General features: G+C 44.8%; 1 protein-coding gene across 1 annotated transcript in view; it reads left to right on the top strand.

Moving 5' to 3' along the window:
• JHY (junctional cadherin complex regulator) overlaps positions 1–25,956 on the top strand; it is a 317,713-nt gene that overhangs the window by 16,638 nt on the left and 275,119 nt on the right. The window contains exon 2 of the mRNA XM_069224424.1: positions 10,792–11,254. Coding sequence (XP_069080525.1) covers positions 10,896–11,254 — 359 coding nt within the window. The 5' untranslated portion in view covers positions 10,792–10,895. The remainder of the gene's footprint in view (positions 1–10,791; positions 11,255–25,956) is intronic.

Here is a 25,956-nt window from a genome sequence, read left to right on the forward strand (position 1 = left end):
GTTAGAGGTACCCGCCAGGGACATGAGCCATTTAACCCAATGGGCCAATGTGGGAGCAGACACAGGCTTATTCGGTTTCTGAAAGGAAATAAGTAATTGGGAAGAGGAAATGCTTCTAAGATCTGCTTTCGAGAAACGTAAGTCTTTAAACAATTACCAACACACAATTTGTGTTGAGAGGGGAAAAAACGGATAATGCACAGATGCTAAATTAGTCTTGGTGCATCTATTGACCTGGAAATACACACCTATAGAGGAATAATGAAAAGAGGAAGCATCCAGAGCTTTTACATCAGAAACACGCTTGATAGATACCAAACACAAAAGCATCGTCAATTTGGCAGACAAATGTTTAAGCGATAAATCCACATTATCCGGCCATGCAATAAAAAGACTAAGTACAGCATTAACATCCCACATGAAGCTGTATTTAGAAGCTGGAGGTTTAGCAAAACGTACTCCCTTCAAAAGTCGACAGACCAACGGGTGTTCTCCAATAGGTCTTCCGTCCACTCTGACATGCTCTGAAGAGATTGCCGATCTGTATGTATTAATGGTACGATAAGCTTTACCCTGAGACGCTAAAGAGGCAAGGAAATTAACCACCAAGGTTATATCTGCTGAAATGGGATTTGAATTCCTGTCCAAACACCAGCTACACCAAGCCAACCAGGCTGACTTGTAGACCTTTGTTGTGCCTGGAGCCCAGGACTGTTGGATAAAATGGACAGCTTCCTCTGAAGTTCTTGGGGCTCACCAGGACGCCCCGAAACCCTCCAAACTATGAGATTAAGGGTGTTCTCTATCACCAGGGGATGAGGAAGACCCTGCGGGTTCAAGAGCAGATCGGGAAAGGGAGGAATCAATACAGGGAAATGCGAGATTAGCTCCAGCAGGATTGGATACCAAGCCTGGGACTGCCAAAAAGAAGTGATCAGGACGAGAGATGACTTGTCTGCACACTTGGGCTAGAATTCGGGCAATAAGAAGAAACTGATGAAATGCATAGAGAAGGGAAGGGGGCCATGACTGAAGGAAGGCATCCATGGCTATCGCCAAAGGGTCTGGTCTCCAGCTGAAAAAGGAAGGAAGTTGAGTTTTGAGGCGAGAAGCAAAGAGGTCTATCGACATTGCGCCAAAGATGGAAGAAAGATAACTGAAAACAGAAGGATGCAGACGCCAGTCGCTTGAGTTGTAAATATGTCTGGAAAACCAGCCGACCACAACATTGTGTTTGCCCAGGAGATATTCTGCCCTGACTGAGATGTTCCTCTGCAGGCAGAATTCCCACAGGCTTCTGGCCAGTAACGCTAGAGGTTTGGATCTGGTACCGCCCAGCCGGTTTATGTACCTGACTGCCGACAGGTTGTCCATCCTCAGGAGAACAGTGCACCTTACTCTGCCTTTTATAAAGGACTGGATGGAAAAGGAACCTGCAAGCATCTCTAAACAATTGATGTGCAGTGTTGACTCCTGAGTGGACCATGAACCCCCAGTCGAGAGTTGACCACATCTTGAGCCCCAACCTGTCAGACTTGCATCTGACTGTAAGATAAGATCTGGGGCGGCAGATAGAATTGTTCTCCTTATCCAAGCGTCTAAACGACTGAGCCACCAAAGGAGCTCTTCTCTGGATTCATAATCCAAAACGACTGGATCTGAGTAAGCCAGACCTTGGTGAAGATGATGGATTTTTAGTCTTTGAGAGACCCTGTAATGGAGAGGCCCTGGAAAAAGGGCCTGAATGGAGGAAGAGAGAAGGCCCACCAACCGAGCTAAAGGCCTGAGGGAAGTCAGAGGAATGGATAAAGCGTGACGAATCTCCTTCTGTATCAAATCTACTTTCTGTTGAGGGAGCTGAAGGATTGAATCAACTGTGTTTACTAAGAACCCCAGGAATGCGAGCTGATGAGCAGGTACGAGCACTGACTTCTGAGGGTTGATGAGGAACCCCAGACTTGACAAAAGGTTCTGCCAAAGGTCCAGGTGATTCAATAGGCAGGACCTGGCCTGGGCCATTATAAGGAAGTCGCTGAGATAAACAATGAGCCTGGCACCTCTGAGGAAGGCAATTACCGGCTTGAGAATCTTGGTAAAGCACCAAGTGGCTGAAGACAGGCCGAAAGGAAGCATTTTGAATTGGAAGAAAGAATCTTCCGACTGGAACTGTAGGAACTTCCTGTAAGAGGGATGAATGGGAACCGAGAGATAGGCGTCCTGGAGATCTAAACGGACCAACCAATCGCCCTGAAGGAGCAGATCTCTGAGATGAAGGATAGTCTCCATCTTGAAATGATGATACACTACGAAATTGTTGAAAAGCTTTAGATTTATGACCGGTCGATGCTTGTTGTTCTATCGCATGTTTTGCCAACAAAGCCTGTATCTCCTCCTGAACCAGAAGAAACTGGTGGTATGAAAAATGAAGGGGTTGAGGAAGATGAGTCTGGAAGAGATGCTGATATAACTCTATACAATAACCCAGGACGGTTTGTATAACCCACTTATCCAACGTGAGAGATAACCAAACATTTAAACAACTTGCTAGTCTGCCTCCTACGGGAGGAATGCCAGAACTGAAAGTTCTTACCTACGATATGATCTCCCTTGGGCCTGAATCCCCTGTTGCGGGCTCCACGGAAACGTCAGGGATGGAACTGGGGTTTGTATCTCTGATAGAAGTCCTGCTGGGAGTCTTGATTGAAGGAACCTCGGTTTAGGTATTGCCCTCTTGACGCATAACGGCCAGCAAAGTGACTCCTTCCTCTGCCAGCCCTGCCAAAAACCCGCTGAGAAAAAATTATTTTCATGGAAGACTGGGCGTTGTCAATAGGGGCAAAGGTTGACACATATCTACTCATCTCTTTAATGAAAGAGTCACCGAAAAGAAGACCTTCAGCCTTAGGACATTCTTCTTTGGTTGCTAAGGAACTCAACTTGGGGTCATCTTTAAGTAGAAGAGTCTTGCGTCTTTCTTGGGAAATATAAGCATTAGCATTGCCAAGCATGCAAATTGCCCTCTGCGCCCAATTGGAAAGAGCCTCAGGGTCAACCTGACCGCCCTCCATTCTTGCCTCTTCGGCCAAATCCAAAATCCTTGTTAAAGGACCAACCAGATCAAGCAGTCTGTCCTGGCAGTTAGACCAGGCTCTATCAACCTCTTTCTTGGGATCCTTCCCAAACTTGGTGAAAAATCACAACATGTTAGGATTAGTAGTGGGGTTATCAGTCACCTTGGAAGGAAGGGATTGTCTGGGAAATTCTGACTTTAATTTGTTCCTAGAGGACTTATCCAAAGCATGCCTCAAGTAAAAGGAAACATAGTCCGAAACATGCTCAGAAGGGAACCACTCAGAGGAATTAGGGTGGTGAATTGACGTAGGGTCGAACATGGGTTCCCCAAACTGGTCAACCAAATCATCAGACAATGTTAGTGATGAAATTGCAGTGGGAGAAATTTTACACCTTTCCTCCAAAGGCCCATGATCAGGAACATCATCATTGACGTTAGCATCAAAAGTATCATCCCCATCACTGTCCGCATCCCTGAGATTAAGAATATTAAGGTGGGAAGAAGGGAGCCCCGAAGGATTCGCCTCTCGGGTGGGAGGCCCAAACTTAATAGAAACGCCTTTGGAAGGCACACGTGTAGGTGCCGCACGTTTCTTTCCCTTTTTTGAAGGGACTGTAGTATGTATATATATAGTACATGTATATGTACAAGTTTTATTATGTTGTGTTTATCACTTGTGAGGTTTTATTTCTACTATGTTTATTACTCTGTGTTTATCTTTGTTATTTCCAAGTTCTTTCACCGTTAAGCAAATGGAACCTTGTTTGAGTTCTAGAGCTTTAGATACCCTGGCCAGCATTCATACTGGAGGTCTCCGTCCTGTGCGTACGTGTCTGTGCCTGTCGTGGACTTTTGAATAAATCTACATATTATTTCCAACTTTGTGCTGCAACTTATTTAAGAAGAAATTGCCTGCGATCTCATACTCTACATTTGGTACCAGGAGTGGGGTGAAGTCGTGTTTACTTGAAGATATCTACGGGTCCACCGACCAGCACTTGTTCCGTTTTGCCTACTGGAAGTTATTCTTGTCGTGTTGCCGAGATTCCTGTTTTTCCAAGTGTTGACGGTACGTTGGAGACTATGTGAGGACTCTATTTGTTTTTATGGATATTGAACCGAAGATTTTATCCTACCGTTGGCCGTTGCTTTGGTACCGTTGGCCGTTGCTTTGGACTGTGAGCGCTGTCTCGAGCGCACAACTCTAGATGCGTGCAGCACAGCAGCATTCGTTGTTTTGGACCGCGAGCGCTGCCTCGAGCGCAGTACAACTGTAGACGCGAGTGCTGCCTCGGGCGCAGTACAACTGTAGACACCACGTTACGGTGCACGCCCCTAGTTGTGACGCTTGTGACGTTCACAGCGTCTCGGTTGCTCGGATACCGCGCTGTACGAGCGAGGACGCGGAGTGTATTTAGCAGCTGCTAAATTTGTTACACGTGCTTACCGGGAGTATCTACGGAATTTACTGCAGAGCTTATTTTATTTTCCAGTGAATTATTGGAAACAGCGGTAACAATTTACAGAACAGTACTTACACAACGCTTAACTCTTTTTTTTTACATAATGCGTACAGTTTTATTTATCTCTTGGGCAGTATATGTAACAGCATGGCTTCAAATCAGTTAGTTGTTCAGCCACCACCATTTCTATCTAAAGGAGGGAAACCAGATATCAAATGGACTGAATGGTTAAGAATTTTTGAAAACTATTTGACTGCAATTGATGCCAATGACTTTTCACCTGCAAGGAAATTTGCTCTTCTCTTCAATCATCTTGGTGTGGCTGGACAACGTGTGTTTGATAATCTGCCTCCTGTTTTTTCTCCTTCCGGGAGTGGTGATAATACGGTGTGGAATGTATATGCTGAAGGAAAAGAAAGAATTAAGAAACAGTTTTCTGACGAATCAAGTGTGTTACTCGAAAGGTTTAACTTTGCAATGTGCAAGCAAACTGTAGATGAATCAGTAGATGAGTATGTTGCCAATTTGCGTGTGCTTGCGGCAAAATGTGATTTTGGCATTGATGTGGATGTACATATCAGAGATCAGTTTGTGTTCCATTGTCATTCAAGAAAAGTTCAGGAATGCTTATTGGCATGTCGCAATCCTTCTTTGGATGAAACTATTGATATAGCTAAGGCTGTTGAAAGGTCTATTGTTACATCCAAAGTTGTATGTGGGCAAAATGAACAAACTAGTATTAACCAAGTACTTGATGATGCAGATGTTTGTTATGTTAAAGAAAGAGTAGCGAGACAGAGTAGAAATTCTTTGTCATGTTTCCGGTGTGGTTCGCGTAGCCACATTAGTAATAGCCAGTCTTGTCCTGCTTCAGGTAAGAGATGTTTAAAATGCCAAAAATTGGTCATTTTCAAGCTGTTTGCAGGCAATGTAATGGTAATCCCAAGCAAATCAATAGTGGTATGAGAGTGAAAGTTAACAATATCTATTCCCAGGATGAAAATGCAGTTCAAGAATGTACGAAGACATTTTCCAACGTTGTTTTGACGGTTGATGTTTCTCTTCGCAGAGGAAGAGAGGTTTTGAGCGTCAAAGGACCAATTTGCCAGGCAACTATTGACACCAAAGAAATTTTAGTCATGGCAGATTCAGGTGCACCTATTACTATATTAGCTGATGTGACTTATCGTAAATTTTGGCCAGCATCAAAAATGTTACAACAAGCAAACATAAGTCCCAAGGCCTTTGGTGATCATGATATTGATCTTCTAGGATGTTTTTCTGCCACTTTGTCCATATTAGGAAGGTGCATTGTAACTACAATTTATGTGGCATTGAATGGTAGAGACATTGTTGGATGGAAGGATCTAGCTAAATTGGGTATTATTGTTCGTCCTGGATGTGATGATCCAATAACTTTAGGTGATATGCCCGTGGGTGTGACTGAATTTAGTGTGTATAATATTTCCACTGATTTTGATGCTGCACCATTTATAGCAAAGTTTCCCAAAGTATTTGCAGACAAAGTGGGCACAGTTAAGGGTTTTGAACATTGCATTAGAGGTAAAGATGGTGCCATACCTATTTCACATAGAGTCAGACCCGTTCCTATCTCTGTGAGGGGACAATTGAAGGACTTGCTGGACAAATTAGTTGAAGATTGCATCATAGCCCCCACAGATTCGTCAGAGTGGGTTTCGCCGGTTGTGCTCACAAAGAAAAGGAATGGTGATTTAAGACTATGTGTGGACCTCAGGTCTCTGAATAAGAATATTATTGTAGACTGTCACCCTCTTCCACGTATACAAGAATTAATTTCTAGTTTGGGCATCTCGAAAAAAAATTCAACTATAGATTTACGTTCTGCGTATCATCAAATTGCTCTTAGCGAGTGTTCTCAAGAACTCACCACATTTGTAACCTCTTTTGGCGCTTTCAAGTATCTCAGGTTGCCTTTTGGTTTGGCGTCTGCAGCGAGCGTATTTCAAAAAATAATGGATTCTCTATTTGGTCATCTTAAAAATGTGTGTGCGTTTCAAGATGACATCTTAATACACACTGAGAGTATTGAAGAGCATAAAATTCTACTTAACAAAATTTTTTCCATTCTTGAAAATCACGGTATGACCATTAAAGGTGAGAAATGTACATTTATGGTGAAAAGTGTAGAATATCTAGTTCATACGATTTCTGCGGAAGGCATTAAACCTAAACAGGGGAATTTGGAGGCTATTAAGGATGCCCCTTCTCCCACTAACAAGGACGAACTCCGTTCATTTCTTGGTTTATGTGAGTATTACTCACGATTTGTTGATGGATATGCCATGATAGTACAACCTCTCAGGTCCTTGTTGAAAAAGGGTAGTACATTTGTCTGGGATGATCAAGCCAGTGGTGCATTTGCAGCTATCAAGCAAATTGTTTTGTCTGCTCCAGCTTTAAAATCTTTTATACCTTCAGCAAACTCTTTCATTACGGTGGATGCTAGTTTGAAGGGTTTAGGAGTGGTGTTTGGTCAATGGGTTAATGGACAGGAACATACAGTTGCTTTTGCGTCCAGAGCTCTTTCTGAGGCAGAGAGTAATTATAGCAACATTGAAAGAGAGGCTCTAGCTTGTACTTGGGCGGTGCATACATTCAAAACATACATTTGGGGCACTCGTTGTGCTCTATATACTGATCACAAACCTCTTGTTTTTCTGTTGGATGGCAATGGTCTTGGAAAAGGTTCTGCCAGACTGGTAAGGTTACTTTCAAAGTTACAGGAATACAATTTGGATGTTAAGTATCTACCTGGTGGAAAGAATGGTAGAGCTGATTGTCTTTCACGTTTACCTCTGCCAATTTCTCGAGAAACTCCCATTAATGAGGACACTGAATGTGTAATTGGTACACTTGACGTTGTCTCAGCGTCAGATGGTTTATTTAATGAGCAAGAATGGAATTCAGCTATGTCTAATGATACGCTCTTGTCAGAGGTAATGCACCATATCAAGCATGGGTGGCCTAATCAAAGAAAGTATGGCAGTGAACTGAATACATATTGTCAGGTGGCAGCTGAACTGTCTTGTGTAAATGGTATATGCATGAGAGGTTCTGTTTGTGTTCCTCCGAGTGACTTGAGATCCAGATTGATAAAAGCGGCACATGAGGGTCATCTTGGCATTTCAGCTACTTCCAGGAGGCTTAAAGAGAAGTATTGGTGGCCTGGTCTTGATAAACATGTGACTGATTTTATTAATAAATGTACCTATTGTGTGGTGTCTGATAAACACTGGAAGTGCCATACTAAACCCCTGCATAACATTCCTTTCCCCGATAATGTTTGGGAAACTTTAGCTATGGATTTTTCAGGTCCTTTCCACTTGTTACCCAAGGACATGAGGTACTTAATTGTTGCCATAGACTATTATTCTAAATGGATATACTATGAATTTGTTGAACATGCTGACACAGACTCAGTAATTGCGTTCTTGTCTCGCGTTTTCAGTCTGGAGGGTGCTCCCTCCATAATTGTCACTGATAATGGTGTACATTTTAAATCTACCAAGATGGAGAACTTTACGAAAAGGTTTAACATTAGACATTCACGAGTGGCTTTGTATAGTCCATCCTCTAATGGTTTCGTTGAAAGGGCTAATCGCTTCCTGAAAGAAGGCATTCAAACTGCTATTGCAACCAATTCTGATGTGAGAGAATTTTTGAATGAGAAAGTATGGGCATATTTGAATACACCTCACTCTACTACTGGTTTTTCTCCTTTTATTCTTCTTAGAGGTAGAGAATCTAGATCTCAGTTAGTACCGTCCTGGATGACTTTGTTATGTAATAAGGATGTGAATGTAGATATTGAAGAGTTAAGACAAAGAGTAGGTGAGAAAGAGAGCATACAGACATATTATTATGATGTCAAAAGAAATGTGAAGGATGTTATACTTAAAGTAGATGATTGAGTTCTCATCAAGAAACCCCATAAAACATGTAAGGGAGAATCAAGATTTTCTCTCCCGGTTAAAGTAATTAAAGTTACTAAAACGTCTGTCTTGCTGGAGGGTAAAGGATGGTGGAACAGGAACTGTGTGGTTCCTATATCTGTATCACAAAGAGATATTTTCCGAAATATATATGAAGGGAGGGAAGATGCTAGTTTGGATAGTACATTCATCGAAAGCACGAGGATGAAAGAGACAGAGAACAGTGGAACAAGTCACGAAGAGCGTAGTCATATGGAGAACTCTTGTGATGATGCCTCTGCAACATCTTTAGCTGCGGAACCAGTGCATACGCGGAATCACAGACTTGTCAAAATTCCATCCAAGTTTAATGATTTCATATTAGGTTGAAATTTAGTTTTATTTGTTTGTTTCCATTGTAAGGAGATAAGATGATGTAGTATGTATATATATAGTACATGTATATGTACAAGTTTTATTATGTTGTGTTTATCACTTGTGAGGTTTTATTTCTACTATGTTTATTACTCTGTGTTTATCTTTGTTATTTCCAAGTTCTTTCGCCGTTAAGCAAATGGAACCTTGTTTGAGATCTAGAGCTTTAGATACCCTGGCCAGCATTCGTACTGGAGGTCTCCGTCCTGTGCGTACGTGTCTGTGCCTGTCGTGGACTTTTGAATAAATCTACATATTATTTCCAACTTTGTGCTGCAACTTATTTAAGAAGAAATTGCCTGCAATCTCATACTCTACAGGGACTTCATCAGAGGGCTGTAACATCTTGGACAAGGAGGCTTCTAAATTTTGGGAAATATCAAGCATGGAAACTGAACCAGCATGCTGCACAGAATCCTTGATAAATTATTTTAAATTATCTTTTAAAAACTGAGCTTTCTCATCCCCAGACATATCAAACAAATAGGGAAAAAATATAAAATAATAATAATAACCCGAACCCAATAAATAAGGATAATAACAACTAATTGCCTAGAAAAAGAAAATTGCCAAGAAAACCAGACATGCAGGGGTTAACAGTCTCTGACTGAAGAGGGCGTGTAAAAAGACGGAGCAGCCGAGGAACAACACCGGTAGAAGAACACCCCCAGAGCCAAAGGGAACACTGAAAACAAGCCATGTGGAAACAAGCTTGAAATGGAATGAAGCGTTGAAAGCAAAACCGCCTGAGGCCCAGCGCCAGGAATGCGAGCAAAGTGGCACACACGACGGCAGTTATAGAACAAAGTGGAATGCCTCAGGAATGTGAGCGTGCAGTGAAGAATGCTCAAAACGAGTGAGAGGCTCGATACTGTAAGAAAGCAACAATATAAGACATAAAATCAAAATAGATAAACAATGCAATGAAATACAATATGAATATTATAAGGCAAGCAGAGTACTTATCTTGACTGCGAGCAGCAAGAAAAGAGGACTTGTTGCTCTCAGTCAAGATAGTTGTACTCTTACTCGATGTGCCATTGGTTACCCCTTTATGATGTAATAACATAGTTTTTTTCCCAGGGTTTCTGGGATTTGTAGTTTCTTGGCTGCTGTATTTATTAAAGTAAGAAAATAATGCATAATAAGAGCCTGCGGTCTTGTAATAAAATCACTAGATACTGGGAATTGACTTTGAGTCATTGTGTTTTCCTATGATAAGTCTAGGACTCTTTTTTGTATGGGTATCTCTCACCAGTAATGATTAGAACGAGTGAGACTGAGAGTAATGAAGATTACAGTAAGTAATAGGACATTATTGTCTGATCATCTATAATGAAACTGTACAAAATGGTTGGTAGTAGCTCCAGTTCGGGTGCCATTGTAGTGCAGAAAGACAGTTTCCAAAGTTAAAGGCATGTCTAGAAGTTGATGTCGACTAACACAAGAAGCCATATTACCTCAGCGGTCCAGTAGTCCTGTAAAGCAAAGAATGTGTCTAGGAAGACCCCATTCTTAGTTAAGTGTTGGTTTCAACTGGGAAATGCTATCAGATGATGTTCCTGAATTATGCCTTTGACAAAGGTGTTTTGAAGCTAACTTAAATGACTTTGAGTAAGATGCAGTGCAGCTTGCTCTGAAAAGTTGTTTTTTGGGTGAAGTGAAAATGGATGGTTGTTGAAGAGATGTCTCTGGATTGCATCTCTTGCTGTCTCTTTTAAACTTATGTCTTTAATTCCCTCTGTTCCCCACTATAATGTTTTACTGGAACCCTGTTCTTGCATGTACCTATGTGTTAACTTTCTAAAGTTTAAACTGATGATCGGCTCCTAATTTACTAATGTTATACTTATGTCTCTTGCTGCAGAAAATAAAACTGATCGAATTTTCAGAGATGCAGCCATGAAGCAACAAAGCAAAATATCGTCATCTTAATATTTCCTTTTATTTGAACTGGTTGTACTTCACAATATGGATAAAAACAATATGATGCAATGGACACTTGTCCATTCACCTGCTCTTGGTAGCCAAATCAACGGAATGCCAACTGGATTATCCAACAGTGAGAATGATTTCCACCTGAGTTTAAATGGTTCTCATGATTCGGACTCAGACAGCCTTATTCAAGAGATAAAATATCAGTCCGAACTACAGCACTGGATATCTGAAAATGAGGATCTTGTGCATCAGGAGAATCGGCAGAAAGACCATATCAACACAAGTCTTGAGAGAACTGAAGCAAAGGAACCAAGAGAAGACTCAACTAAAGCACTGAAAAGTAGAAAAGAAGGATTTTATCGTCTGCAGCAGATGGAGAGTAATCAAGGACGGTAAGCAGTGATTCCAGACTGTGCAGTATATGTTATTTCCAACGTCATGGTATGATTAAAAGAAGACTATTCCATTCAACAGCACAAAATATAATCACAAAAATACATACAAAGTATTGGAGCAGTACCATTAAATTGAGCGAATATTAAACTTGTGTCATAGAACAGTAAGTACATTTTCTGATGGATACAACTACCTGTGGATTCCTCACCTCATGAATACTCCCATGGCGCCAGCATTCTACGGAAATCTTCTTACTAGTCTCTGCACGTCGACGAGGACGTCACTGTCTCGCACGCGACGCCGTCTGACGTCATACAGGCAATAAGAGGTCCTCGACGACGTGCGGACGTCAGTTCCCTTTTTTCCGTGCATTCGAAACGGTTATCTTCGAGGGAGCAACTGTTACTCTTGCGGTTACAGTGTATATCTTGCTGCGTACTCTTTCTCCGTGGAAATAATGTCGCAGAGAAAGTCTGGATTTAAGCCTTGTCGTGAGTGTGGAGGCAAGATGTCGGTGACGGATCCTCATTCCGATTGCCTTTGGTGTTTGAGCTCCGACCACGACGTCTCGACTTGTGATTCATGTCAGCACATGAATCCGAAGGCCCTTAAAGAACGTGAGGCGAAGCTGTTTATGGCCAAGTCAAAGGAGAAGCATCACAAGAAGTCTTCTCCAAAACATCGGCGTCATCGAGACTCCCGGCGCCGTAGAGAATCTCGGCGTCATTCAAGGGAGGCTCGTTCCAGGTCTCCGGATCGGCGCCGAAAGACATGGGAGGTCAGCCCCACGGTGACGCCGCATCCTTCGACGCCGTTGCCCTCTCCGGCGTCACCAACTTCGCCTGGACAGGCGTCGGTGATTGAGGTATTGGAGCCTCAAGTGTTTTCTCCGGCGCAGACGCCGAGGCCGGAGTCGGGGTCGCCTCCGAGACAGGCACCCCAGTATCCGGCTTTTCCCACCCCTGGAGCCGATAGTTCCGCATTCTTGAATGCGATGTATGCCATCTTCCAACAGATGGCTCCAGGGGGTGCTCCGGCTGGGCCTTTGGCCTTTTCTTTGGGTGATCCTGCGCCTCTTCGGCCGGCACCCTTTATGCCCTTTCTCCCGTTTGGGAACGTGGGCTCGGCGCCAGTGTCGGCGCCGGTGGCCGCTCCGGTGGCTTCAGAAGGATTGGCCCCGGGGATTTCCATCCCGTCGACGTCGGGATTTCGGCCTGTGACTCCGGTGGGTCCATCTGCTTCAGCTGCTCTTTCGTCGGCGCCGAAGTTACATGTGGCGCCGGACGCGGCGTCGGTGGCTTCTGAAGATCGGCGCCGATCTTCGACTTCGGCGGAGGCATTGTCGACTCCGCGTATTGAACAACGACTTCATTCGAGGAGACGTGCTCTCCGGGTACTAGAAGAGCAGGAGTACCAACGAGCCCTAGAGGAAGGAGAGCTAGAGGACTCGGGTGATGGGCTGCGTGGACTGGAGTCGGCCAGTGGGCTGGACACTTCCCCTGAGTGGGACCTTTCGTCCCCGGGGGAATATACTGAGGAAGCTGCTTCCTTTCATACAGTGGTACGGAAGGCAGCTAGTTTTTTGGACCTGCCTTTGCCGGTGGTGGAGGCAAAACAAAACCTTTTGACGGAGGTGTTGCATCCGGCCTCAGCCGCGGCGGAGCCTCTGTTACCTTTTAATGACGCTCTGCTGGATCCGGTTTTAGAGGTGTGGAAGAGGCCGGCATCTTCCCCAGCAGTTCACAGAGCCGTGGCCAGGAGGTATCGGACGGCTCCAACTGATCCTGGTTTCCTATCTAGGCACCCTACGCCGGAGAGCTTGGTAGTGCAGGCCTCCTGTTCGTCCAAGTCAGCGCCTGGTTCTTTCCCGACGGTGCCTGGGGACAGAGACTCAAAAAAGCTAGAGGCGCAGTCGAAGAAGATTTTTTCGTCCTGCAGTCTGGCGTTAAAGGCCACTAATGCGACCTGTATCCTGGGGAGGTATATTCATGCTCTGATGGATGACATCTCCTCTTCGTTTACAGAGCTTCCCCAGGGTCTTTTGGATCTTGTCTCTGATGCCCAGGCTGCTGCGACCCAAATTATCCAGACGGGACTGGATACCACCGACTCGGTAGCCAGAGCAATGGGCACAACTGTGGTGGAAAGGAGACAGGCCTGGCTCCGTAACTCGGGCTTTTCGGCAGATGTACAGTCCACATTGTTGGATCTCCCGTTTGATGGGGACAAACTGTTTGGGGCTAAGGCTGATTCGGCCTTGGAACGTTTTAAGGAGAGCAGGGCCACGGCTAAGTCGTTGGGACTCCAAGCTCCTTCTTCCACGGCCTCTTCCAGATTCTTCAGGAGGTTTCGTGGATTTGGGCGTGGCTCTTCCTCCTCTTCCTTTCGGGGAAGATATCAGCAACCTGCCTCTTCCCACCCCTATAGATCTTTTAGGGGGAGGGGTAGGGTCCGCACCAGGGGAGCCTCTCAGCAGCACTCTGCCTCTTCCTCATCCTCTGGCGGGGTGCAGCAGGGGAAGCAGCCTTAGGCTTCCACCATTTCCCACTCACTCCTCTCCTGTAGGGGGAAGATTACAGCATTTTCTCACCAAATGGGAGACTGTTACGTCGGACACTTGGGTTCTCAGTGTTGTGGGAAAAGGCTACACCCTTCCCTTTCGGGAGTTTCCGCCCCTCATCCCGCCCCGCCCTTCGTATTGTTCACAAGAACACCTCCTGTTGCTAGAACAGGAGGTAGAAGTCCTCCTTTTAAAGGGCGCGGTGGAGTTGGTCCCGGAGCAGGAAAGGGGTCAAGGAGTTTACTCAAGGTATTTCCTGATTCCCAAGAAGGATGGTCGTTTGAGACCAATTCTGGACCTGAGGATCTTGAATTGGTTCCTCAAGCAGGAAAAGTTCAAGATGCTGACCCTAGCACAGGTGCTTTTGGCGTTGAACATGGAAGACTGGATGGTGTCTGTCGACTTGCAGGATGCTTACTTTCATATCCCGATACTCAAGTCACACAGGAAGTATCTCCGGTTTGTGGTGGGATCGCAACACTACCAGTTTGCGGTCCTTCCGTTTGGTCTTACTTCAGCACCTCGAGTCTTCACGAAGGTGATGTCGGTGGTTGCGGCAGAGCTCAGAAGGAAGGGGATAGCAGTATTCCCTTACTTGGACGATTGGTTGATCAAAGCCAAGTCCCCGGAGCTTGTGTTGCGTCATCTGCAGTCAACAACCCAGTTGTTGTTCGACCTGGGCTTTTCGGTGAACGAGCCCAAATCTCACCTGGAGCCCTCTCAGCGCCTCCTGTTCATAGGGGCAGTACTGGATACAACATTGGGTCGGGCCTTTCCTCCGCCTCAGCGGATTCAAGATATTCAGGATTTGGTTCCAATGTTTCGAAATGGAGCGGTAGTTCCAGTCCTCAAGGTCCTTCGTCTGCTCGGTCTTTTTGCCTCCTGCATTCTGTTGGTCATGCATGCTCGCTGGCACATGAGGGCTCTTCAGTGGTGCCTCCGAAGGCAGTGGTCTCAACACAGAGGGGATCTAGAGGGTACTGTCAAGATCTCCAGAGATGCTGCTGTGGATTTGAAGTGGTGGATTGCAAGCAACAATCTTTCACAAGGAAAGCCGTTCCAGCAGTCGCCACCAGTGGCCACAGTCATAACGGATGCTTCCACTCTAGGGTGGGGAGCTCATCTGGGGGATCTGGAGATCAAAGGTCTTTGGTCTCCAGAGGAACAGATTTTTCACATCAATCTGTTAGAGTTACGGGCTGTACGTCTGGCTCTCAAGGCCTTCCTCCCTTCCCTTCGTGGTCAGTCGGTACAGGTCCTAACGGACAATACTACCACGATGTGGTACATAAACAAGCAGGGAGGAGTGGGGTCGTACCTTCTCTGCAGAGAAGCTCTTCGACTATGGTCCTGGGCAAAGGACCATCGGATTTGCTTGATAGCAAACCATCTGGCCGGAGTCTTGAACGTGCGTGCGGACAGTCTCAGTCGCCACTTCTCGGCAGACCACGAGTGGCGTCTCCATCCAGATCAAGTCCGTTTAATCTTCCACAAGTGGGGGTTTCCTCGGGTAGATCTGTTCGCCACTCGAGAGAACGCGCATTGTCCGTTGTTCTGCAGCCTTCAGTATCCGATGCAGGAAGCGTTGGGGGACGCGTTTCAAATGACCTGGTGCGGCCAGTTGCTTTACGCGTTTCCTCCCATACCCTTGATTCCTCGAGTATTGAGGAAGATTCGCCAAGACCGGGCTCTAGTAATCTTAATAGCTCCGGATTGGCCAAGGAGGGTGTGGTACTCCGACCTTCTCCAACTCTCAACGTGCCCGCCGCTCCGTCTCCCTTTCAGGGCAGACCTCCTCTCACAGTCGCAGGGGCAGGTTCTACACCCCAACCTCCAGAGTCTGCACCTACATGCCTGGAGATTGAACGGGGCAACCTGAGTTCCTTCTCTCTCCCGCCTGAGGTAGTGGATGTTATATTAGCGGCCAGGCGACACTCCACTAAATCTATCTACGCTAATAGGTGGTCTAAATTTGTTGCGTGGTGTGGAGAGAGGCAGATTGATCCTTTACATGCTCATCTATCGGACGTTTTGTCTTTTGCTCTATCTCTGGCGCAGAAAGGCTGTGCAGTGGCTACCATTAAAGGTTATTTATCGGCCTTGTCAGCCTTCATATGTCTTCCAGACCAACCATCTTTATTTAAATCCCCTATTGTTATCAGATTCTTGAAAGGTCTTCTAAATCAATATCCTCCAAAGCCATTCGTTATGCCGCAATGGGATTTGTCCTTAGTCCTGACTTTCCTTATGGGGTCCCCTTTTGAACCTATGCATTCTTGCCCCTTGAGGTATTTGGTTTTAAAAACAGTCTTCCTGATAGCTATAACATCAGCAAGGAGAGTGAGTGAGTTGCAGGCCTTATCAGTAAAACCCCCTTATACAACTTTTTATGGGGATAAGGTGGTGTTGAGGACCAAGGCTGCTTTCCTCCCGAAGGTTGTTTCACCCTTCCATTTGGCTCAGGCAATTACTTTGTCCACGTTCTATCCTCCGCCTCATCCTTCCAAAGAGGAAGAAAGACTGCACCGTCTGGACCCAAAGAGAGCGTTGAGCTTCTTTATCGATAGAACAAAGGATTTCAGGCTGGAGGAACAGCTGTTTATTGGATACGTGGGCAAGAGGAGAGGAAAGGCAGTCCACAAGAGAACACTATCCAGGTGGGTTGTTCTTTGCATTAAAATATGTTACTCTTTGGCAAAGAAGGATCCTCCTGAGGGCATTAGAGCTCATTCCACCAGAGCTAAGTCGGCCACTTCGGCCTTAGCCAGAGGTGTTCCTGTGGTCGACATCTGCAAGGCCGCAACTTGGTCGTCCCTTCACACTTTTGCAAAACATTACTGTTTAGATTCTGAGGTTAGAAGGGACGGCCATTTTGCACGGTCAGTGCTGCAGGATTTCTTGGTTTGACCATTTAGGCACCCACCGCCGGGCGTGGTACTGCTTTGGGACTCTATTCATGAGGTGAGGAATCCACAGGTAGTTGTATCCATCAGAAGAACGAGTTACTTACCTTCGGTAACGACTTTTCTGGTGGATACATTAGCTACCTGTGGATTCCTCACGGTCCCACCCGCCTCCCCGTTGCCTTTATGGTCTTGCCAAGTAATCCTTGAGTGTGCTCCTCTTGGTCTTTGAGGGTGCAATAGATGTATATATATAATATATTTATATATATGTAGGTATATGTCTATATATCTTTATGTATATACTTGGTGTGTGTATATATTTTAAAAGAGAGAGTTTTATATATATATATATATATATATGTACATAAAAAGATTTACAGTTATTCATACAATGTGGTGTATTTTTACATTATAATGGATGTTGCTTTGTTCTTTCATTGCATTGCCTGGTTGTTCTCATGCACGTAAAAAATGATTGGTACTGACGTCCGCACGTCGTCGAGGACCTCTTATTGCCTGTATGACGTCAGACGGCGTCGCGTGCGAGACAGTGACGTCCTCGTCGACGTGCAGAGACTAGTAAGAAGATTTCCGTAGAATGCTGGCGCCATGGGAGTATTCATGAGGTGAGGAATCCACAGGTAGCTAATGTATCCACCAGAAAAGTCGTTACCGAAGGTAAGTAACTCGTTCTTTAGGATGCATTTAATGATTTAAAGAGATCAGTATTTTTCTTGATTTTATTGTAGTTGCTAATTTTCAGGTCCTTCCTGGCGTACTTCTGCTTTCATACGTGAGAATAGTTTATTTTAATTTTTAGGTTGAGCATAGTAGTGCACAAGTGCTGCTTTTCTAGCATCTTGGTATCCATATGGGCTTTTAACCACACTCACCTCATGCCCATCACTTTCACTCATTTGTGGACTTGATTTACCTTTGTCCCTCGCTGGGCGGTTTTCTTACCACCTTAGAGACCGACCGTGTTACATGGATAATTGCACGTTTGACAATATGTTTTACTCCAAGCAAACTTCTTTTTACTTTTGTGTGTCTCCTTCGCACTCACGCTCATGGCAGCCGTGATGCTTTGAATCAGCTTGCTTATGCAACTGTTTTACTTTTCATTTATCCTTATGTATGTCTCCATCGCAGTCACGCTCATGGCGGCCGTGGCGCTTTGAATCGCTCGCTTATTGAAACTGTTTTACTTTTCATTTTTCCTTTTATGTGTATGTGGCAAGAAAAGCCCAGTTAGGAATTTACAACACTAATAGCTCTAACTCGTGTTTTTATATTCATCTTATGCACAGTAACTTGTATGCACTGATGGCGTTCAACCATCTTTGTGAGCTCTTCAGAGGCAATCTCTGACTCTGCTGACCAGTTTACATTGGTGGACATCACTACAAACCTTTACTGCACAATCATGGCTCGCTTACTGTAGCCCTACACTGCACACTCATGGCAAGTATACTGCAGCCCTGTACTGCACACTCATGGCGAGTTTACAGCAGTCCTATACGGCACACTCAAGTGAGTTTACGATTTAACACTCTGCATGTTCTGCGCTCCTTACAGTGCCAACTACAGTGTAACCCTTTCAGCTCTATACTGTCATGGCTAGTTAAATGTAATCCTTTCAACTCAGCATGCTCACTGCACAGTTACAGTGCTAAATTACAACATAATCCTTTAAACTCAGTACTCTCATGGCTGATGTATAATGCCAGACTACAGTGTATTCCTTTCAGCTCTACACTTTCATGGCTAGTTTATAGTAACAAACTACAATGCAATAGCCCTCTCATTTCTAGTTCACTATGCTAAACTACAATGTAATCTTTTCAGCTGAGTACTCTCAGGCTAGGATACAGTGCAAAACTACAATGTAATCCTTTCAGAAGAGTACTCTCAGGCTAGGATACAGTGCTGAACTACAATGTAATCCTTTCAGCTGAATGCTCTCAGGCTAGAGTACAGTGCTAAACCACAATGTAATCCTTTCAAATGAGTATTCTCAGGCTAGTATACATTGCTAAACTACAAGGTAATCCTTTCAGATGAGTACTCTCAGGCTAGTATAAAATGCTAAACTACAGTGTAATCCAGTCAGTTGAATACTCTCAGGCTAGTTTACAGTGCTGTACTACAACGCGATCTTTTCAGCTTTGCACCCTTATAGATATTTTGCAGTGCTAAACTACAATGTAATCGTTTCAGACAAGTACTCTTATGGCTAGTGTACAATGCCACATTATATGTTTTGAAATGTTGTTATGGTACTTTTATAAAGCACACCAACTGCCATATGGGAACTAAATTTCAATGGAGCCGGCAGTCTGAGTCCACCCTGCAAATTGCCTGAGTTACTTTTTGCAGAACAGAGGTTGATCAATAACACTGACATGCATCATGAGCAGTGGAAGTGGGTGCACTTCCCTGCCAGGAGAATGCGTCAGCATCAATGGCCAATGGATGAATGTTCCAGGTGCTCAGCAGGTGAGGCTGTTGGGCTCCACCAAAATGTCGACGCATCCCCAGTTCATTAGGCATCTCCACAGCCTGGTAAATGCATATGTCTGAGATGCAATGCGGGGCATTTAGTGGTGATAGGGCTGAAACCACCAACTGTCACATCTACACCAGGCTGAATGCATGAGAGAAACACCACCCAAAAATTGTGTGCTGCACGTCATGCATGGTGTGCAGCACTGGAGAGCGCTGTCTCAAGCACAACAATGCAGAACCATATGGCATTGTCAGTGCTATGTTGCATGTCCCCGCAATATGTCCTCTTTGTGCCACTTGTTCCATGGATTTGGTGCACAACATAGACAATGCAATTCTGTGAGCACAGTGATAGCCATCTACACAGAAAATCTGTACCGTGCTAAGTTGATGAGCCTAGCACCTTATGCAAAATCACAGCTAGATGTAACATTTATTAGAGATCAGTACAGTTTTGACCACGGTTATACCCAACTATATGGAATATTAGGGCTGTTTTGGACTTGTGTTCAGTGTTCTGTCTACCATGTCCTGTTGGATGATGGACTGTCCTGTAGCAACAAATCAATCAATTCAAGTCTTTCCCTCTGTTATATACGTAGATCAGGTAGTAATCATCATGATACAACAAACATTTAATAAAATCAATAATACAATTATTATGCAATCTCCTCAACTCTGCAGTTTTATAGCCATTTCGTTAAGCCAGGCTACAGTACAGTACTTTCGGCGTAGAGCTTCTAATACTTATTTGAAGTGGCAACTGTAAAGCAATCCTTTCAACTCTGCATTCTCAAGGTGGTTCAGCACTGGCTGTCCATCATGCAGTCCATTGGGCGCTCATTTTAATCTGCCATTTTAACGCTGCACATTCATTCAGTGCTAACAAAGCAGTCTGGCAGATATGCTAGTTACCGTTGCCAAAAAACTGCACTGTCATGATTTTACAATGCCGCACTACGATGAAATCCATTTAAATTTGCACTTTTGTGGTTATCATACTTGGTCAGACTGTGGTACAGGCTTTTGTTCTTTCATATGTTGCCTTTCATGGTTTGGTAGACCTACAGATCAAATTTAGCTTGCAGTGCATGATGTGGAGGATATCATATGAACTCTGCATTCATTTTCACAGCCAAGAACAACCTGTCTGTAGAGGGTAACCCCTGAAGAGCAGCAATAATTCTCAGGTAGGGTGACTACCTCCTTCCAGAGCATTACGGACACTGTATCCGGTCCTGGAGTTTTGTGAGCAAGCCTAGTGCCTTCTTGGTGTTGTAGTCTTGTTCCAATTCCCGTGAACTAATTAGACCAGCACACACAAAATAAATGATTTGTGGGTGATAATTCCAGACAGAGTGATGACCAGGAGTGAGGTGGTCATCCTATTCCCAGGCCTAGTTTAAAACACCAGATTGTGACATAATCCACTGAAGAATGTGGTTTCAAAATTATGTTTCATTGCTAGACTGTGGCATTTTATGCTGATAAGACTTTTGCAAACTTTCCACCCATCACCTTTTGGTTTTTCTCAGTACTTTCACAGATAGCTTACATTGTTAAACTTACAGACATCTCCTTCAGCTCTCTCACTGTGTGTGGTTAGGTTACAGTACAAAGTGTGATAATACCTTTGGCTCTGCATGCTCAAGGAGAGCTTTTATTGTGAGACTCTGAAAAAAGGTTGCAGCGTCAGCCCTTCACACAACTCATTCAAATATTATATTTAACCTTGACTGCAGGAGGTCTTACAGCTCCTTTAGCTCTGTTCTCTTGCAGTTAGATTAATTCACAATACCAGGAGTTGAGACATTAACTTGCAGAGTAAGACTTTGAAACATTCCCCTTAGTGTTGCACTCTCACAGTTAATTTACAGTTTCAGCTTTCTTTTTTGAGACACTTGCATCAGCAGCTTGTTGTTAGCTGACAGTACTGCACTGTAAGAACATTTCTTCGTCTTAGTGCTTCCATGGTAACTTACTGTGCCACATAAGAAGTAGTTCCTTCAAGTATGTGTACTCATGGTTATTTTTCAAGACAGGAATTTGAATCAATACCCTCATTTCTGATGTCTGACTGTTAATTTACTTTGAGAAGTTTATTCTTGTGGCTATCTCTGTGCACTCAAGCTTAGCTTGTTATGCCAGAAATTGAGTTAACCCTTTTAACTGTGCACTCTGTTCGCTTACAGTGCCGTCTTTAAAGCAATCCTTTCCGGTCTGATCTCTCATTTTTAAAGTACAGTGCGAGACTTTGAGACAACCTCCCCTCTCTCCACTTGCATGGAGTGCCGACAAAGAAATGAGGGAACTCAAAATGCTCATTTCCGGTATTTTCATCATCCTCATAAGCATAAAAATGAAACAACAAGCGTTTGAGCTATTTTTTATTACATTGCTTAAGCGCCATTTAGATAATTATTCCAGGTTTTAAGATTTCCTGGATGACATAATTTCGGGTGTTCAGTGACTTGAACAAAAGAAAAACCATAACAAATTATTTGATACCTTGAAAATGTACGAAGTTGTGCTAATGTAGAAAACACCTGAAAAGACTGTGTGCTCCCCTCCTTCATTTCCTCCTGCTCGTTGACTCCATCTGCAACCTTTCCCCTTCTATCCATTCATCCATAATTGTTTTCATTCTGGACACTTTGTTTTTCTTCATTTTATCTCCACTTTTTCTAATAGTTTTTTTTGTCATTTTTGGCTAATTTGTTATTTTTTCCCTTTTCTTTTCTTTCCTTTTCTTTTCCTTTCTTTCCTTTTTTTCTTTAACTTTCTCTTTCTCTTTGACTTTCACTTTTGATTTCATCATGTGCATCTTCAATATTTCCTCTTATCACCTTCCCACACTTTCTTTCTTTTTCTAATGTTTGACTGCGAGCGAACTTCTTTTTCTTTTTGTTTATCTCCTTCGTGCTCATGCTCATGGCAGCCATGGTGCTTTGAATCGGCTTGCTTATGTCAACTGTTTTACCTTTCATTTTCAATTTAAGTGGCAAGAAAAGTCCAGTTAGGATGCTAATAGTACTAACTCGAACAAATGCGAGACCCATTGCATTGCAAATGCTTGTTATATTAGTTAGTGCCAGGGTGTATTCCCCCCCCACAATTACACTTATCTCTCAAGACTGTCTTCTTCGACGGAACTGTATGCAGCTTTCCTGATTAGAACACTTCATTGTTGTCCAGATATGAGATCGCAGTAGGTAAAGGTATCACGCGTGTTTGCTTTGTTGTGTGTCACCTTAAACAATTCTGACATCACATTGTGGGGTCTATCACATTTGCAGTCACAAAGCTCAAAATGAGCTGAAGGGAGTGCACAGTGGACATAGTGCTACAAATGTTTGAATAAACATAGGGAGAGTTGTTCCTGCTGAAGTTAAGGAAACAGCCTTTAATAGTTCAGCTGTTACAGAGATTGATAACCAGCCTCAGCAGCATTTAGAAGTATATTATGTTTTCGTTTTGTTTTTTTAAACTTTAGCTGGATCATCAAACCCAATGGCCTAGAATGCCACTAGTTGTTGTTTCATATAGCAGTAGGACACCTCAAAAATTGTCAAAACTCATGACTGGGTTTTGTGAGCAGAAGTTTACTTTAACATCTTTTGTTTTGTGGTAAGCGGAAGAGGAACCAGTGTGAATAAGATGAGGCCAAAAGGGTGGCATTTGGGGCATGGGGTGGAAAAAGCATAGGATTGTATAGAGACACATGCAAAAGTTACACATTTTTTTTTTTTTTTACAAAGAGATCAGTTGTTGTTTGATTGTCAGGAAGCTGCATAAAACATTTTCCTTACTGAAGCAGCAGCATAAAATAAGCTTTGGTTTATATCTCAGAGGGAAGTGAATTTCAGATTGAAGAAGCTGCTTATATGTAAGATTATTTGGAAACCTGTCTTATTCTGAAATTCTGTGTGTTCCCATGCCCTGGATGAGGGTGGTGGTGCACTCAGGCCTTCATTATGACATTGGCGGTAAGTGCTGCTTACCGCCTTGCTGACTGCCGCCAACATAACGCAACCGCGACGGCACACCGCTACGGGTATTATGACCCACACATAGAAATCCACCATTATACAGACACACACACAAGTCCGCCAGCCCAAAGGTCATTGATAAACTGGCGGTACCAAAACCCACTCCGTTACGCCAAGAGAACTACGCCCACAGCATCATGACCTACGAATCACCGCAGCGGTCATTCAACCGCCTTAAACCATTGCCGGTACAAAACGCTGCGCTCAAAATACACACACACTTACAAAACAACATCACATTGGACAATTCAAACTACACACACCTGATACACATAGACACACCACACCCAAACACCCTCACCACTATAAAACACTCACACACACTACCGCAACCCTTTACAACCCAAAGAATTTGACAACTGAGAGAGAGAGAGACAAGCCAGGAGAACCCACTGAATCAGATCCACAAAACACCATCACCCATACACCATCCACGCACCTCACAGCACATACCCCAACACATCACCCCACACACCCTCACACACACCACTCACACTACACCCATGGCACCACAACGACAACCCAGATTCTCTGAGGAGGAGCTAAGGGTCATGGTGGAGGAAATCATCCAGGTAGAGCCACAGCTTTTTGGATCACAGGTGCAGCAGATGTCCATAGCAAGGAAGATGGAGCTATGACTGAGAGTCGTGGACAGGATCAACTTCGTGGGACAGCACCCAAGAACAAGGGATGACATCAGGAAGAGATGGAACGACCTACGGGGGAAGGTGCGTTCTGTGGTTGTAAGACAGCAGCTTGCAGTACAGAGGACTGGTGGTGGACCCCCACCTCCTCCCCTACAACTAACAACATGGGAGGAGCAAGTATTGCCAATCATGCATCCTGAGGGCCTGCCAGGAGTAGCAGGAGGACTGGACTCTGGTAAGTCAAATCTTTACTACTTTACCCCCCTACCTGCATGCCATCACATACCCCCACCCCTACCCTCACCCCGTCATTCCACCACCTCACATACATCCCACCATCCCAACCCACCCATCCCAGTACCCAGCACTGCATGCAACAACAATGCATGGACACCACTCACAGCTCTGCATGGACACCCATCACCACAGCATGCACAGTAGTGGCAATCACTTAGCCAACCAAATTACAACTCCCACAAGCAGTAACAATAACACTGCATTTACATACCCACAGGACCTCCACAGAACGTCACAGGAGAGGAGGTGCCAGCAACATCCAGTCCACCCCCAGAAGAGGCCCACAGTGATGACAGTAGCTCTGCACACCTGGATCAGGATGACCAACCTGGCCCTTCAGGGACCTCTGGACAGTCGATGACCCAGCCACATTCCCAATCCCCCACAGAGCCTCCCCCCTCAGGAAACACCACCACAGCACCCACCCAGCGGGCCCATCCCTCTGTCCCCAAGACGCGTCAATCAGCAGTGTGTCCACCACTAAAGGGACCCCAGGCAACTCCACAAACACAGGAGGATCAGGGACCTGGGGTCAGTGGGCACACGGTTCAGGGGACAGAGGCACAGGACAACAGGGAAGCTGGGAGGACTGCTGTGCGACAGGGAGAGGACAGGCTCAGGGAACCAACTCTCTACGAGGCACTCTCCAGCATCCTGGGAGCATCCCACCATTCCAAGGAGACCCTGGGCCAGATACTGGCCAAGCTGCAGGAGACCCAGCGGCTTCAGGAGAGACAGTACCTGGGGATCAGGGAGGACGTGAGGGACATCCACACCACCATGGTCACCACTGTAGGTATGCTGACAGACATGGCCAACACCATGAGGGAGGCAGTGGCACACCAACGGGACCCTGACGCTAGCCTCACCAAAGAACAGCCCTCCACCGCCGCCGACGCTAGTGGACAGGAGGCCCCGCCACTGGACCAACAGGCCACCAGCACCCCACCCCCTGCAGAAGGAGAACCACCACACAGAAGGTCCCTGCGATCCAGGCAGAAGCCTGAGAACATTGCCAAGACCCCCGCCAGGAAATAGAACTCACCTGATTGTCACCCTTGTGTCCCACTCTGTCACCCTGTCCACCTTGAACTGACATTACTCCACTTCCTATGCCCCCTTGGACAATGCAGCTGTGATACCAATAGGCTGGACTCTATCCTGGACATTTCTCCAGCCCATTGCAATACCCCCTACACTTATTATCACAGAAATAAACACCCTTGGAAGAAATACAAGTATGGAGTCTGTCAATTCATTGTAATATGTATTCGTTTACCAAACTATAAACATTGCAATTCAAATGTACAGTTATATTTACATAGGTATGACCTGTAGTGGGCAGCAGTAAACACACCAGGAGCCAGAGCAGGGGCACAGATATCTGAAAATAGAAATGCCAAAGGGTACAGTAAGTGGCCATAGAAATAGGGAAATCAGGCTGCCATGTACAATGTCCAACACAAAACTGCAATGGAAGGTGAAGTTACAGTGTCTTACCTGTGTGTCACTGGAAGTACTGTTGGATTATTGTAGTTCTGTTGTCCACATCCGCTTCCTCTGCCTTCTCTTCGTCACTGTCCACAGGGTCCACCGCTGCCACACGACCATCCCCAGGCTCATCCTCCTGCAGAAAAGGCACCTGGCGTCTCAGGCCAGGTTGTGCAACATGCAACATGCAATGATGATCTGGCACACCTTCTTGGGTGAGTAGTACAAGGATTCACCTGT

Source organism: Pleurodeles waltl, chromosome 3_1 (assembly GCF_031143425.1).
Source record: "Pleurodeles waltl isolate 20211129_DDA chromosome 3_1, aPleWal1.hap1.20221129, whole genome shotgun sequence".
In the NCBI taxonomy this organism is placed as follows: domain Eukaryota; kingdom Metazoa; phylum Chordata; class Amphibia; order Caudata; family Salamandridae; genus Pleurodeles; species Pleurodeles waltl.